The following is a 13,948-nucleotide window of genomic DNA, read 5'->3' as shown; positions in this document are numbered from 1 at the left end:
CTCACAAACTTTTTTGTTCAAAACAGAAGACTGCAACTCTTAAGCAAAAAAAAAAGAAACACAGAGTTCAGGTAGAACAAACAACAGCCCACGTTTACCTACTAGCTACGTTAACACATTAATATAAATCTTTACATCTAAAAACATGATAACATTAGTAACAGGCAAAATACTCATGCACAGTTGGAGCAGAATGTCAACGACTTGGAGATTATTTGCTTTATTTTCCTGTAATTTCTGTCCTGTAAATTCTGTTCTGTACATTGGACCAGAAATTTTATTTCAAAATGGAAACACAAAAACGATCTCAAACCCCGAATCTGTCTGCAATCCACAATATAGAATCAAAACCATCTCTTTTTTTTTTTAATAAAAATAGAAGTATAGCATAAACTTTAGCATAAAGAGCAGTGTTGCATTTTAGGTATGAATGCAAAACTGTGAGGGAAGACAGTAAAAGTCCATTTAAAGAATCCCATCTTTATAAGTAGGGAGCAAGAAGGAAAAACTGTGTGAAAAATCACGTAATTCTAACAAAAAGATGGTATCACAGCAAATCTAGACCTGCAATTTCTATGGGAACAAAAAGAACGAAGAAGTGAAAGCCTATAAAAATTTTATTTTTTAGACTGCTTAGTGGGTTGTGAATCTCACAGAGTTTGGCAGAATAATTTCACTAATGAGACCGTTATTCCCAGGTGATTTCATGTGGCCACTCCAACAAGCTTTGCATCTGTTCTACTAAATCAGATCAGTCATCGGAGTGAAACACAGGGCATCTACAAGGACTCTTAGGCTTCTTATTGTTTTCATTAGAACAGAGCATAAGTCAGATGCTTTCAAGATTTTGTTTCACTTCTTAAGAATCAACATAGGCATCTTCCTTACATAAATTATGTTTTGAATACATTGGGTATCTTCCAAGACACTACTAGATAACAAAGAGGGTTATACTATTCATTCTGACAAAATATTGACAAGGAAATACTGACCTGACACCCGAGAAAAATTAACCTGACACCCAAGAAAAGCAACCAAAAAATGTTCTTCTGAACATACAGCATTGCTAACACTTCCCTTGCTCATAAACATGTTCGCATTTCACATGAAGTGCTCCTGTATTTAGTTAGTGCAACCGGTTGTTGAAACAGTCAAACCAGGCGTTATTTCCACGACGGACAGTGAAATACTCAATCTGTCTATACTTTCAGAAATGCCAGAAGAGCATGCAATGACACTGACTAAAGTTACTGACACACCTCTGGTGGTGAGCAGGGCAGCAAGGGGAGGAAACCAAGCTCTCTATAGGTTCAGAACAAAAATTAGCATTTACAAAATGTTCGTATTTATTAGAAACTAATAATAAATTCTAAAACAAAACAAGATTCAAATACTATCTATTAAACAGGGAACTACTTGTGCCTGCCTCTCTTTCTTTATTATCCAAGATGATTATTTTAGATATTACATTAATAAAACAGGATAGGAAATTTTTTTACCTCCACACCCTTTTGTCTCTTTACCTCCTTAACAGACGCCACCAGCTGACTATAGGCTCAACTTCATGAAAATAAAAAAATCTTAATACAAGATTCCTCATATTAGCCATGCATAATCAAAAATCCTTCATTACATTTATTTGACACATAAATCATAAAAACACCATGAACACTACATGGAAAAAATACCTGATGCTAACAAATGCTGAACTAGTATACTAAATCATTAAATTAACTATGAAACACTCCTACAAGGAAATCTATAATAAAATCATTATTCTACCTGGAAACACGTGTGGGGGCAATTAAGCTTTTTTTAATTGTTGCCTTATTAGGGCATTTCAGTAGCACCTTATGGAGAGCGGAAAACATATTAGTGTGCTAACTTCTATCTGAGCAGTTAAGCAAGCCAGCAGAATTCTTCCTTCTTAAAGCTCAAACTACCAGCATCAGGAATGTAATGACACAGCAATGATGGTACTGGCACCTACAAAATAAGTTTAACTAAAGAATTCAGCTATTATGCATTGCAACGATGTTGTTGCAGCTGTCACCTGGAGATCGTGAGGTCAGTTACCTGGATTGAGAGAATCGCCCCATGGCTGTCTAGTGAGCTGCTCAAATTTATTATCTGAAGTCAGTGGTGGACCTGGCTACATTTGTTATAGTACATTACCACAACCACCACATCAGGAAAAAAACAGAAGTGTACTTCAGCACTATTAAATAACATCTCACAGACACAGATGCTTCAGTGATTCCAGAAACTGACTTTTGTCATTAGTCAGATTGCTAATATGATGCAGCTGAGCTGAAGTAAAGCCAACACCAAAGCTTACACCCTCATTATTTATTTCTATGGCAAATTCTTTGCATTTGCAACATCTTTAATAAGTACTAATGTGAAGGACTTGAACTGTTCCAACATGGACAAGCAAATTTCTCATGAGCAGATAAAACAATCATCTTACATACACACATCTGATAAGGGTAAGTACTGCACTGTATGCAGCTGCAAGAATTACATGCAGAATTAGAAAAAATATTCAACTTTAAAACCTTCTCTCTTCATACAACACATACATTAAATCCAGAGCAGAGGAGCCTAAATGTGCACATAAAATAGCTATAGAAAATAATCATATACTACATTAAAAAAAATATAATTTCATGTATTTTCTGTATAATGCAAAGCCTCAGTCCCACCTTCCTCTGCAGGAAAAAATAAAAAATTATGCGGCAAGACAAAAGTTCAGTGCCTTTCCTTTACTAGCACTAGAATTTTTATGTAAGGGATAGGCACAAATCAGACCCACATTTTCCTACTTAAAACATAAAGGTCTCTATTGTTCCATGTTACACCAGTAATGCTATGAAAACTTAATTTCTCCAACTTTTTTTCCCCCTTGAAGAACAGAACTACTGTTCACTTCGCTGTTCCAAACAGAATGCATGCTCAAAGGGTGAGATAAGGGGAAAGAAAGAACAAATTACCACATTCATTTAGTACTTTCTCCTTCTTCCTTTGATTATTAGCATGAAAGCTTCCTACAAGTGCTCATAATTCATTAAATTATTTTAACCAAATGCATATGTTTAACTCAGTGGATATGACAAATATGTGGACCTGTTGATTTCTACGGCTGTGTAAAAACCATCTATAATACTAATAATATAAGCCATAAGCACATAGCGATATTAATGCAAAAATAGTATTTGACACTAAAATAGCAGAAAAATAATGCTATGAATGCTTGATGTATATTATACGTTAAAAAAAAATCAATAAGAAGAAAAATACTTGTAGTCACCATTTGGAAGAAGAAAGACTTAAATTCAGGCAGTTTTAAGCTTTTTCTGACCATGAGAAAACATTCTGCACATGGTAATTACACAGAAGGTTTTACTGCGCCTGTATCTTTTGTTCACTTGTAGACAGAACTTTTCCTATTTAAATAATTATTCAGGGAGTACTTATTACATTTATTTCTGATTTTCTATACGCACTACACAAAAAAGTCCTTCAAACTAAAGCACTCGCACCCCAAAACGCTATACATTCAGTATTATGCAGCAGTGGTGGAAAGTGGTAAAACAGGCATGCGTGTTAAAACCTAAGGAACTCAAGTCAAACTGGAAATGGCCCATGAAGTAACCTAAATACATCTTTTCCTTTTCAAACATATATAAATGAAAATTATGCTAGACCTCAGCTACAAAACATTCTCCCTTCTCCCCCAAAAAAAGTCTGTAATGAAAATACAAATGTACTGAGCAGGTATCATGTTAGGTAAATGCATGGCTCATGTTCATCCCTTCATGGGAACGTGATCATACAGCACATGTGCTGTAATTCCACTGATTAGGATAGTGAACATCACAATAACAAACAGCACTACAAACCTCTGTAACAGAAACCTGGCATACACATGTTCATAGAACTCTTCAATCAATTATTTAAGTGGAAAAAATACTAGTTTCTAGGACATGAGGGTATTACTGGAGGGCACAATTGTCATTGAGCCCCTGATCCACCAAGTCCACTCTTCTGTTATCACTGACAAAATTTTATATAACTCATTTCATCAATTTTACAGCTGGACTCTATGATCGTAAAGGTCTTTTCCAACCGAAATGATTCTGTGATTCTGTGCAAGTAAGTTTTCCTCTATTTCAGTCCTGTTGACCTCAACTGTTGCAGAGTCTGAACACTAGCTGCTAGAAATTTCTTCCTGTTTTCAACGTAGATTTATTCAGGACAAGTTTATAAACATAGCTTATCTGACCACACTCTACCTTGGTTATTTTCCCTTCCCTAGAGCTTACTCACACATTTAAACAGAGAAAAATCACACCTTTGTTTTTTGCTAAGCTCAGTAAAACTCTTCTCTTACTCTTCTTGAAGAGTTTCTCTTGCTGCGATCATTCTGCTGGCCTTTCTTTCCCAGTAGTAATACTTCAGCTGAACCCTTGACAATCAGGGGTCAAAATCTTCTAGAGATTCCATCAACAACTACTTAATTTCTACCATCACAGAAAATCTTTTACTGCTTAAAATAATTTCTTAAGGATATGTGATGGCTTTCTTAAAATAATTTATGCATTCATGTTTTCATTCTAAACTTAGACTTTTCCTTATTATCTAATTTAAGAGAATACAAATAAGGGCAATATCAGCACATTAATATACATTATTCAACTAATACTTTTTTTAGTATTTGCAGATGTAGAGGAATTACCAATGTAACTTGGGGAAAATACTATGCTTTCTTTCTCAGTGCAACAAAATTTTTCACTGTGATCTAATACTGCCACTTACCATTTTATACAACATATCCCATGGAATTATTATATCATTAATATATCCATTAAATGTTTATATACACATGTGCCATATATATAGTCAACTATGTATATCTATTATATATATGTCTATTTTACATATATATGCATAAATATAAATGCATATTATATAAATTTCCTATTCAAAACATTAATACCTATTAAAAGTGTATATATTTCTGTATCTGTATATAGACATATTACATTCTAATACATAAATAATAGATACAAATTTATACATACATCTATATATAAATATGTGCCTATAGATGTGTATACACATATGTATGCATAAATTTATACAGATATAAAATTATACATTTTAGCCCATGCCATTTTAAACCAAAATGAATTTCAAAGATGACAACACATTCTTCTAAAAAGCTGTGTTCAACAGAAGATTCAATGTTGTTAAATGAAATATATTATTCAGTATTACTAAATGTTTACTAGTCAAAGGCTTGGAGTTTGTTTTGAATGAAAAGGTCATAGGGTTATCAAAACTTTTACCAAAAAAACCAGAATAACAAATCAACCACACTATGAAAAGCTTACCTCATACCATAAAGACTTCTCAAGAAAGGAATTAAATTCCCATCTCATTAAGGACTGAATTATAGTTAGCTGTTCTGTTGTAATCCTAGAGAGCTTCAAGCCACTGTTGTTTCTCCTTTGCTCAACGTAATTCCAGGCAACAGTTCCTATGTGCCCTGAAGGTAAAGTCCTAAAAATTGCTCTAGTTCCAGTATAAACTGATTTTTTAACCTCTTTATCATTTTTACAGAAACGTCTTACTAATAAAGTAGAACGTTCCTTTTTGTTTCTAAAAAAATCCTCTTCCATCTCCTCTTCACAGTTATCATTACAGTCTTCAAAGTGGCTCAGAAATGGCTTTGAGGGCATTCTTCCAGTAAAGTTATTTCCACAGATGTTGTGACCTGAGCATACCACTTTAACCCTTCGTGGTGCTCTCTCCAGACATAAATACTTATCCCTTAAAGCATCTTCAAACAACTGCTGCCCATTTTCATTCTCACAATTATTTGTCAACTCCATTAATCTGCAAGTGCAAGCTGGGGAACCAGTGGTGTTACCATCGCCAACACTTACTGCCTGCAAGCAGTCATCCAAAATGAAGCTGTTGTGTAAACTGCACAAAGCCCTTGAGATATTCCTTTCACTAGCGCAATGAAAGTGAAAAAAGGCCACTTGATCAGTATCATTGCTGTCATTCTTATTTACTGCTGTCTGGGTTCTTAACGAAGGTCCATTCATTTTCAACTGAATTTCAGCAAGCATGGCTCTTTCCAGTGAAACAGGAATTCCAGTTCCCAGGCATGCCTCTCCTCCTGCTAAAGGATCACAAGATTTATACAACTGACTGCATGGGGTATTGCTCTTGTAGTTTCTCTGTACAATGTTACAGTTAATGTTAAGAAATTCCACTGAATCAGGGATGGAACTGTTCTTCTCCCAGAATTTTTTGTTACTGTTGTCATTAGTCAGTTTTTCTTTTGCCAGAGAGAATATTTTGGGCACTGAGCCCTGAAGACTTTCTTCTTCAAGTCTGTGTAAGTATGAGAGCGTGCGTGTGGTTTGCCTTCCCGGACTGGCAGTATGTCTTTTTATAACACTAGTGTCCAAAGCATTTTCAGTATTTTCATCTCCAGCTGACTGAGCAGGTATCACTTTACCCTGTACCACAGGGATGAGAACAGACGCTGTCATCTCCTCAGAGGTCATCTTGACACAATCTCTAGTTGCTAGATGTGTGTTGGGGATGGAGGGGGTGAGGGGGCACACGTCTACCTATCCTCACACCATGATTTCAGTGTAATGAAACACTCAGTGCTAAATAATCAGAGAACACATGGCAAAATATGCACTGACTACTTGTTCTTTTTGAACTGGGTTTTAAAAAAAAGCAAATTTTTTTACTGTTGGGCTCCTAGGCTTTCCCAACCTTGGATTACTGGCATGAAATACAAACATTTTTAAACCAGCTTCTTATGTGACGTAGCCATTTGGCTTGTCTCTTCCCACAATTAATTCTTCTGTCATATGTAGCACATACACTCTTGCCTCAGGTTGTAGAAGATGACCAAACATATTACCCATGTCAAAGATGCATCTCCCCATAGGGCATCGAAAATGTTGGTTTTCTGTAAAGAAAAGAAATATATATATATAGTGAACAGAATTATGGCACAAAATCCACCTCTACAACAGAAACACAAAACAACAGAAATTAATTATACTGAGATCTAGAGAATTCCAAAATACACATTTAAATCTCTCTTAAAGTCTCACTTTAGAATTTGGGGAAATCAAAGTTGTGGTTTATGTATCTAAACAGCTGTCTTCACTTTACTATGGAAACCTACATGACTGCAGAAAACTAATTTTACTGAAGCTGTAACACTGAAATTGAACATAGAGGATATATATAAAGAGAAAAAAAGAAATGTATTTTCTATAATTTTCTTGACTTATAGCCAGGATAAGTTAAAATGTTTTGAAGAACAAAATAATTTTTAAACCTACACTGTCATTTAAAACTATTTTTTGGTTTTTTTCTGTTACAAACTGACCTCTTACCACAACCACAACTGCTCTGGTGTTACGTGAGTTTTGTTTTTGTTAAAATTTACATTGTTGCCATGAAATCATGAAGAACACTGTATTTTTGCCAGAAGTTTACAACTGAAAAAAAGCACGAAGGCAGAGTAGTGTAAAAGACTGAAATATTACCAGTAACCTTTCTGACCCCTTTACTCGTATGCCTTAAAATAAAAAGCGAACCTGCCCTTCACTGTTGCCATTAATTCTCAGTTTCTTTCCTGCAAATCGCATGGTAGAAGTAAATCTTGGAATCAGAAAATAGCTCAGCAAAGGAAATAGAAGAATAAAAGATACATGCTCAGATAAATCACGGAAAATTAAAATTAAACAAATATACACTTAAATTTCAATTTATCATATGTAATGTTTAAAAACGTTACATGTATTATTAAAAATGTGGAAAATACAGAAAGTTATATTAAGGCCTAAGTTTATTAAAACAGTCTAAATTCAATAGAAGCAAGAAAAAAAAAAACTAACTTTGAAACCAGTAGCAAAACATATCACATAACTGAGGCAAATCACTGGCTAGGTACAATAATTTGACTACTGAATTGATCAATTAAATGTTGACTCAGGCACTACGCACATAAGCAGAAAGAACTACCTTCTTCAGTTCATGCAGTTTAGCTAAACATAATAGTTAAATCATCTGTAGTTGATAAAACAACTAGGAATGACGTCAGGGATAACATCAGGAAAGCTTAATAATGAAAGTAATTTGAAGTGTAAAATATATTTTGATACTCAGTAACTGTGATTAACAATTTTATTTTAAACCACTTCAGAGTGTCAGCTTTCATTTTTACTGATTGCTAATCTCCATCCAAAAGCAGTCTGGCACAAATCAAAAGGTAAACCACACTCTTTAGTTAATAGGGTATTTGATATGCTGTTTTTTCACAAAATGAAATGCAAAAGTATAACTAAATGTAGTTTTTCAGAGGATGGGGCAGTGGGGTAGTGGTGTTCATCAGAAAATAAAAACAAATTTAAGAAAAGTTACATTTTGCTAAAAATACATGGCTTTAAAGTTTCCTAGTCACTGAACAGCATCCTTTCTTCAGTAGCTACTATAAATGCACGGAAAAAGAGAATGCAGTTTAATATTTCAATCAAGACTTCAGTTTTATGGTTCAACAACAGAAGACAGATCAGGGAGGGTCCCAAAGGCAAGTGACAGAGACAGAACAAAGAGCCACAAGTTTTGCATTCTCCACACATGACAAAAATGCATGTGCATGCCAGATCAGCTAGAGGACAGTCAGGATGGGAAACCCTGATTCTGTACAAGAGATTTTGCACCAGAAAGGAAAATAAAAGCTACAGTTCATAGAGAAGTTATGTAGAAGGAGATTGCAGTAGTTGGATAGAGTGGTGGGAGCAGGAATTAAACTGGAGTCATGTTACCAACACAGCTCAGAAAGCACGCTATAAAATACTGCACCAATACAACTGTAGAGGATATACAATGAGAAACCAACACCCAAGCAATTCTTTAAGTCTACATTCCCTGATAGTCCCTATATCATTAAACTGTACCCCAAAGTTCACTTTAGGTCGCTTTATTCAATCTTATCTATGTCACTTTTAAAAACAAAAACAAAACCCCAACACACTTAAGCACACACAAACAGAAAAGTACTTCAGCAATTACCTTATTCTACCATTTCCTATCGCTCTTCCCTGTTCTTCCTCTTTAAATCCCCAGCTAACAGCTTACCTAACTTTTTGCCACTACACACTTGAAAACTGTAAGCAAACCATCTAGCAATGTTTCCATCTTATTTCTTCTGGGAACCATTCTGTGTCTTCAAGTCCAAATCTACATATGATCATGCTGATCAAAGAAGAAAGATGTAGGCGGAGTTAAAAGGAGAAGCAGCTGTCTTTTTTCTTGATCTCTTACTCTTCTTTCTTGCTATATCAAGTAACAATAATGCTTTGTAAAAGGTATAAAACACGCGTATGTATTGGTAATAGTCTTCAGGGCTGATTTTTTAAGGATTTTTTTCATCTATCAAAACATCTCAGTCTACTGATTCATCTTTCCTGTTTTCATCAGAAAAATTCCAGGTGATAGAATGAAAATACAAGTCACCAAAATATATTCATAAATGTAGTCTCCATAATATTGCTAAGCCAGGAATAAAAGTTAATGGAATGAACTTATCACTGTAAATAATGTACCTCTTATTACTCTGGTTGCCAAATCAAATTCTTACAAAACATCATCACTCTACAAGGCAAAAGAAGACAACATCAGTATGCAACTTTAACATCACAGAATGAAGCTGTGATCACAAAACTGGCTGTGTTAACTTGAACTTTTTTTATATCGTTCTTTACAGAGAAACCTAAAAAAAAAAAAAAGTCATATCACTGATTTGCTTCTGCAAACAGAAACCTGCTAAAACCAGAGGTCCATTCATATCCCAGACTGTCCACAACGCTCATTCAGAGGCCAGGGCTGATCTTCCACAGTCCTCCTTCCTTCAGCATCATTCTCCCACCTCTTTACTATGCCAAAGTGTCCCAAACTGCCTCTCTCAGCTCTTTTTCTTTTCTCTAGAAACTATTTCAAATCTTACCCAACAGTGGTTTTGTTGGTCACCTCTCTCCTCAACTCCAGAGGCTCCAGGCCTACCCATGAATTGACTCCTCTCCACCAGCACCACTCCATCTATCCATGCCTATGTTTGAAATCCACCTCACCAAGAATCATGTCTGCTTAAGAAGCTCCCTGTCTGTGTCCAGCTGTTCCCATCCTCTCACGACCATTGCAACCTGATAGGGAACCGATCCATCTCAAGAATTTTTTTGCTCAAGTTACTTCACAGCTAGATCATTTTCCAATTCCAGTTCATGTACAGTTGTACTAACGTGTGCTGCAAAAGCACAAGGGAGAAAATGAGCAGCACAGGCAAGGGAGGAAAATGCTGCTGTCATGGTTAAGTTGTTTAAACATTTCTGCAACCTGCAAACATAATCTGATGCTTCAGCTATGTCAATTTAGAAAGTAGCTGCCACCAAAGCTGGCAGACTCTCTCCTTCCTTCACTCTTGACCTCTGGCCCCCATTTCCCCCATCTCATGCATCTAGAGATCATGAGTCCACAGAGTTAAGTTGATTCAGCTGCCTGGTTTGTAAGGAAACTCCTCTTTTCATCCAAATGAATTGACTCACCTTGTGGCCACATGATCACTATATTCCATGAAAAGGAAATTAGCAATGCCTGGTAAGGACCACACTTCTCAGTATTAGCTTCAGTTTAGATCATGTCTGTATTATGTCTAAATGCACCCTGAACATAACAGACTAAGAGAAAAGTTATCTAGAGTATGAGTATGCCAAAGTCTAATGAAAGAGCAAGTAAAAACCATGATGGTAGAGCCTCTGATCTATGGACAACTGCAAAAATAACTGAAGCTGCAGCTCTGCTGAACAGATGACACAGGTTTCATGTATCCCACACTACACTCTTCTCAGTCTCTGCCTTCCACTGTAATCAACAGATTTCAATTCACTGTGCCCAGCAAATGCCTTAAACCATTGGAATTCATTAGACATGTTAAGAAGTGTGTTAACACAGTGTTATAAATGCTGTCAAGTGTAAAACTCACAAGCTCAACCAATAAAATAGGATTTTGTCACTTCCTGTAAAATTGCAGAATTATCCCCCCTGTGGCTTCTCTTCCTTTCTTGCATATGGGTGGCCAAAACCTAGATCCTCATACAACCATATACATGCATTTGCATGTAAAAACAATGCTGAAATTATTGAAAATCATATTCTTCTTGTTGCATATTCAACTCAAAACACAAAAAGCACATGAAAGACAGCTAAGCTTGCACTGTAATTCAACACATGCTGACATTTTCTAAAGCACTAGATTAACTGATAAAATCCATTAATAACTACACTAGTTCATTTTACAAGGCTTAAGTTATGTCAGAAATTTAATGAGCTCCTATCAATAAAGGAAAGTAAGAATATAAGAAAATAGATCTAGTTTTAGTGAATCATCCTGGATGCAGAGGTCATCCAACAAAGACAAATGAATAATTAAAGTAAACCATCTGGCAACCTTTCAGCACACACATTCACAAAATGTATTATATCTGAAAACATGTGATAAAAACCTAATTAGTCTACTTTTTTTTTTAAACTGCTGCATACACTTTACGTGCAAGCTGGTTCTAGTTAGTATTAATAATAACTAATAAAAATATTTAATAATTCCTTATTCCTCTGCCATCTGGAATTAACGTCTGCAACAGCCTAGGTAAAACATCCAACATAATCAAAGACTGTAAAACTGTATTAATTTAACATCAGTTTAACCTATAATTCATTACTCGAGCTAATTGCCTTTTGAAGTCAGCAGGAATTCCGCTTCAGAGAAAAAAAAAAGACAGTATGCCAAGATTTACACTATTATTTAGTCTAAGGAAAGGCATATGAAGGATCAGAACCATCAAACAATGTAATAAGTTAGAAAGCTTTTCAACTCTAGGCTATCAAAGAAAATATTAGATAAATATTTGAGAACGCTGGTTGGACTGTGGCAAGAAGCAGCAACTGTATGAGGTACAAATGGGGGATGGATCTCATAGTAGAAACAGAGATTGTTTAGAGAAGTCGCGTGCTGCCAGAGATGCCAATGCAACTCAGTATGTAGGATGCTGTGGGAGCTCCATGGGGAACTCAGCAAACACCTGGTAGGGGCCAAGATCATGGGTGCAGAGAATGAGGGGGACTGACAAACAAACATGTGACATTACAAAACACATACTGATAGTTTCCATGGCCAAACTGCTATTGGACTGGGACAGAAGGTAATTCAAGAAAGCTGAAGGGCAAATGAAGACAGCCTGACAATTCTCCCTTCTTCCCCAATTTCACTGGGACGTCTATAGCTGTCTCTCCAACTTTCATCCTACATGTTATATACACACAGTGACTATCTATCTTAAAAAAAGATGTTTCAGCACACAAAAAATTAATTCAAATTACTAAGTATTTGCACAGCATCTAAGGCAGAAGCAATCACTAAGAGATTCTTGGGAAACTGTAAACTACAGAAATAATTTGGCATGGTAAATAGATACAAAACTACTGATCGTCTCTCCCACATTACCCCAAAACCTGTATTTAAACAATATAATCACAGTTTAAGCCCTTAAGGAAATAACTGATTCATGAGGAAAATTGTTTGTGTACTACAACTATCCATTTACAATTTTTAAAACAACACTTACTAAGCTTCTTTTTTTTTTAAGTAAATAAGCTACAGTTTGTTCCAGACCAATTCCTAAAACAGAATAAGAAACCCACATTTATTAACTCCTCTTTACTTCATCCTGTATCTTGCACACTACTAGTTTTTCATTGTAGTGTCTTATCCCAGAAACAAGCAGAAGATACAAGAACAGGGCACCAACAGGTCATCAGTTTTCTAAACCTTTCTTCTGCCCAGGGAACCACAGGCAAATAGTAAGGAGGAAATAGCCAGACTCTTAAGAATCACTGAAGATGAATAAAAACACTATTTGAACAGTTGGAAGCAAGTTATAACAACATTTCATTTGGCACAGAGCATCATGCCGAACCTCAGATTTACGATCAGTATCTGTTTCAACAACAAAAAAATCAAAGAACCACAGTATTTATGTATCCTGTCAAGTTAAGTATTCTAGAAATTAGAAAAAAGACTTATCTAAACACGATCAAGTATTAGATGTCTCAAATTATTCAAATGTCTGCCAGACGGTGAACCCTCTCAATTGCCTCATCATTCATCACTGCATTAGACAGAATTTGAAGCTACTGTCAGATACCAGCTCCACTCTTCATTTTTTTACAGAAATTTTTCTGTATGAAGAGATGTACTGAGAGAATCCAAAACTTAATTTATCTTACTGTCAAGGGTCAGCCCTTCATTTCTTTGTAGACCTGATCTGCAATAAGCTGTTTAAATAAACTTTCTGATCAGTGGTTACTTGAATTTCATGCTAAGTGACCTTATCTGAAAGCTGTAATTTCATCATTGACACTCAGATGAATGAGTCCCATCTGAGATGCATGACAACTCTTACCATTAAAGGCAGGACTATCCTTCTCCATCTTTGAACAAGTACTACTGGAGTAATTTCCTTGACTTTTTGAAAAGCTGAGAACAGTCTTAAATGGGTGAAAAATATTTTGGAGCACTGAGTCTCACATTCAACGGAAAATGGAGTGCAGCGGAATTTAAAACAAAAATCTTCAAAGCACAGAATTCAACAAACTTCACACTGGTAAACAGAATCTCTTTGAAAGATAAGATAAATTATAAATGAATACAAAATAACTAACAATTAATAAAATGTATTATAGAAAAGACAAGGACAAATAATACACAGAAGAAAAACGGGAAATATAGTAAGAAATAAACAAAAAAAAACAAGTAAAAGACAAATGGACCAGTGCATCAGGATTCCTT

The 13,948-nt window shown here is 35.4% G+C and overlaps 1 protein-coding gene across 6 annotated transcripts in view; it reads right to left on the bottom strand.

Annotated features, from left to right (window-relative positions):
- PLCE1 (phospholipase C epsilon 1) overlaps nt 1–13,948 on the bottom strand; it is a 164,068-nt gene that overhangs the window by 130,483 nt on the left and 19,637 nt on the right. For all 6 annotated transcript variants that reach the window (XM_040606041.1, XM_040606039.1, XM_040606040.1 and 3 more), the window contains exon 2: nt 5,397–7,003. In XM_040606041.1, the coding sequence (XP_040461975.1) occupies nt 5,397–6,584 (1,188 nt within the window). In that variant the 5' untranslated portion in view covers nt 6,585–7,003. The remainder of the gene's footprint in view (nt 1–5,396; nt 7,004–13,948) is intronic.

The sequence above is a fragment of the Falco naumanni genome, chromosome 9 (genome assembly GCF_017639655.2).
Source record: "Falco naumanni isolate bFalNau1 chromosome 9, bFalNau1.pat, whole genome shotgun sequence".
In the NCBI taxonomy this organism is placed as follows: Eukaryota; Metazoa; Chordata; class Aves; order Falconiformes; family Falconidae; genus Falco; species Falco naumanni.
The sequence above is the reverse complement of the archived record's forward strand: the minus strand, read 5'-3'. Positions and strand labels throughout refer to the sequence as shown.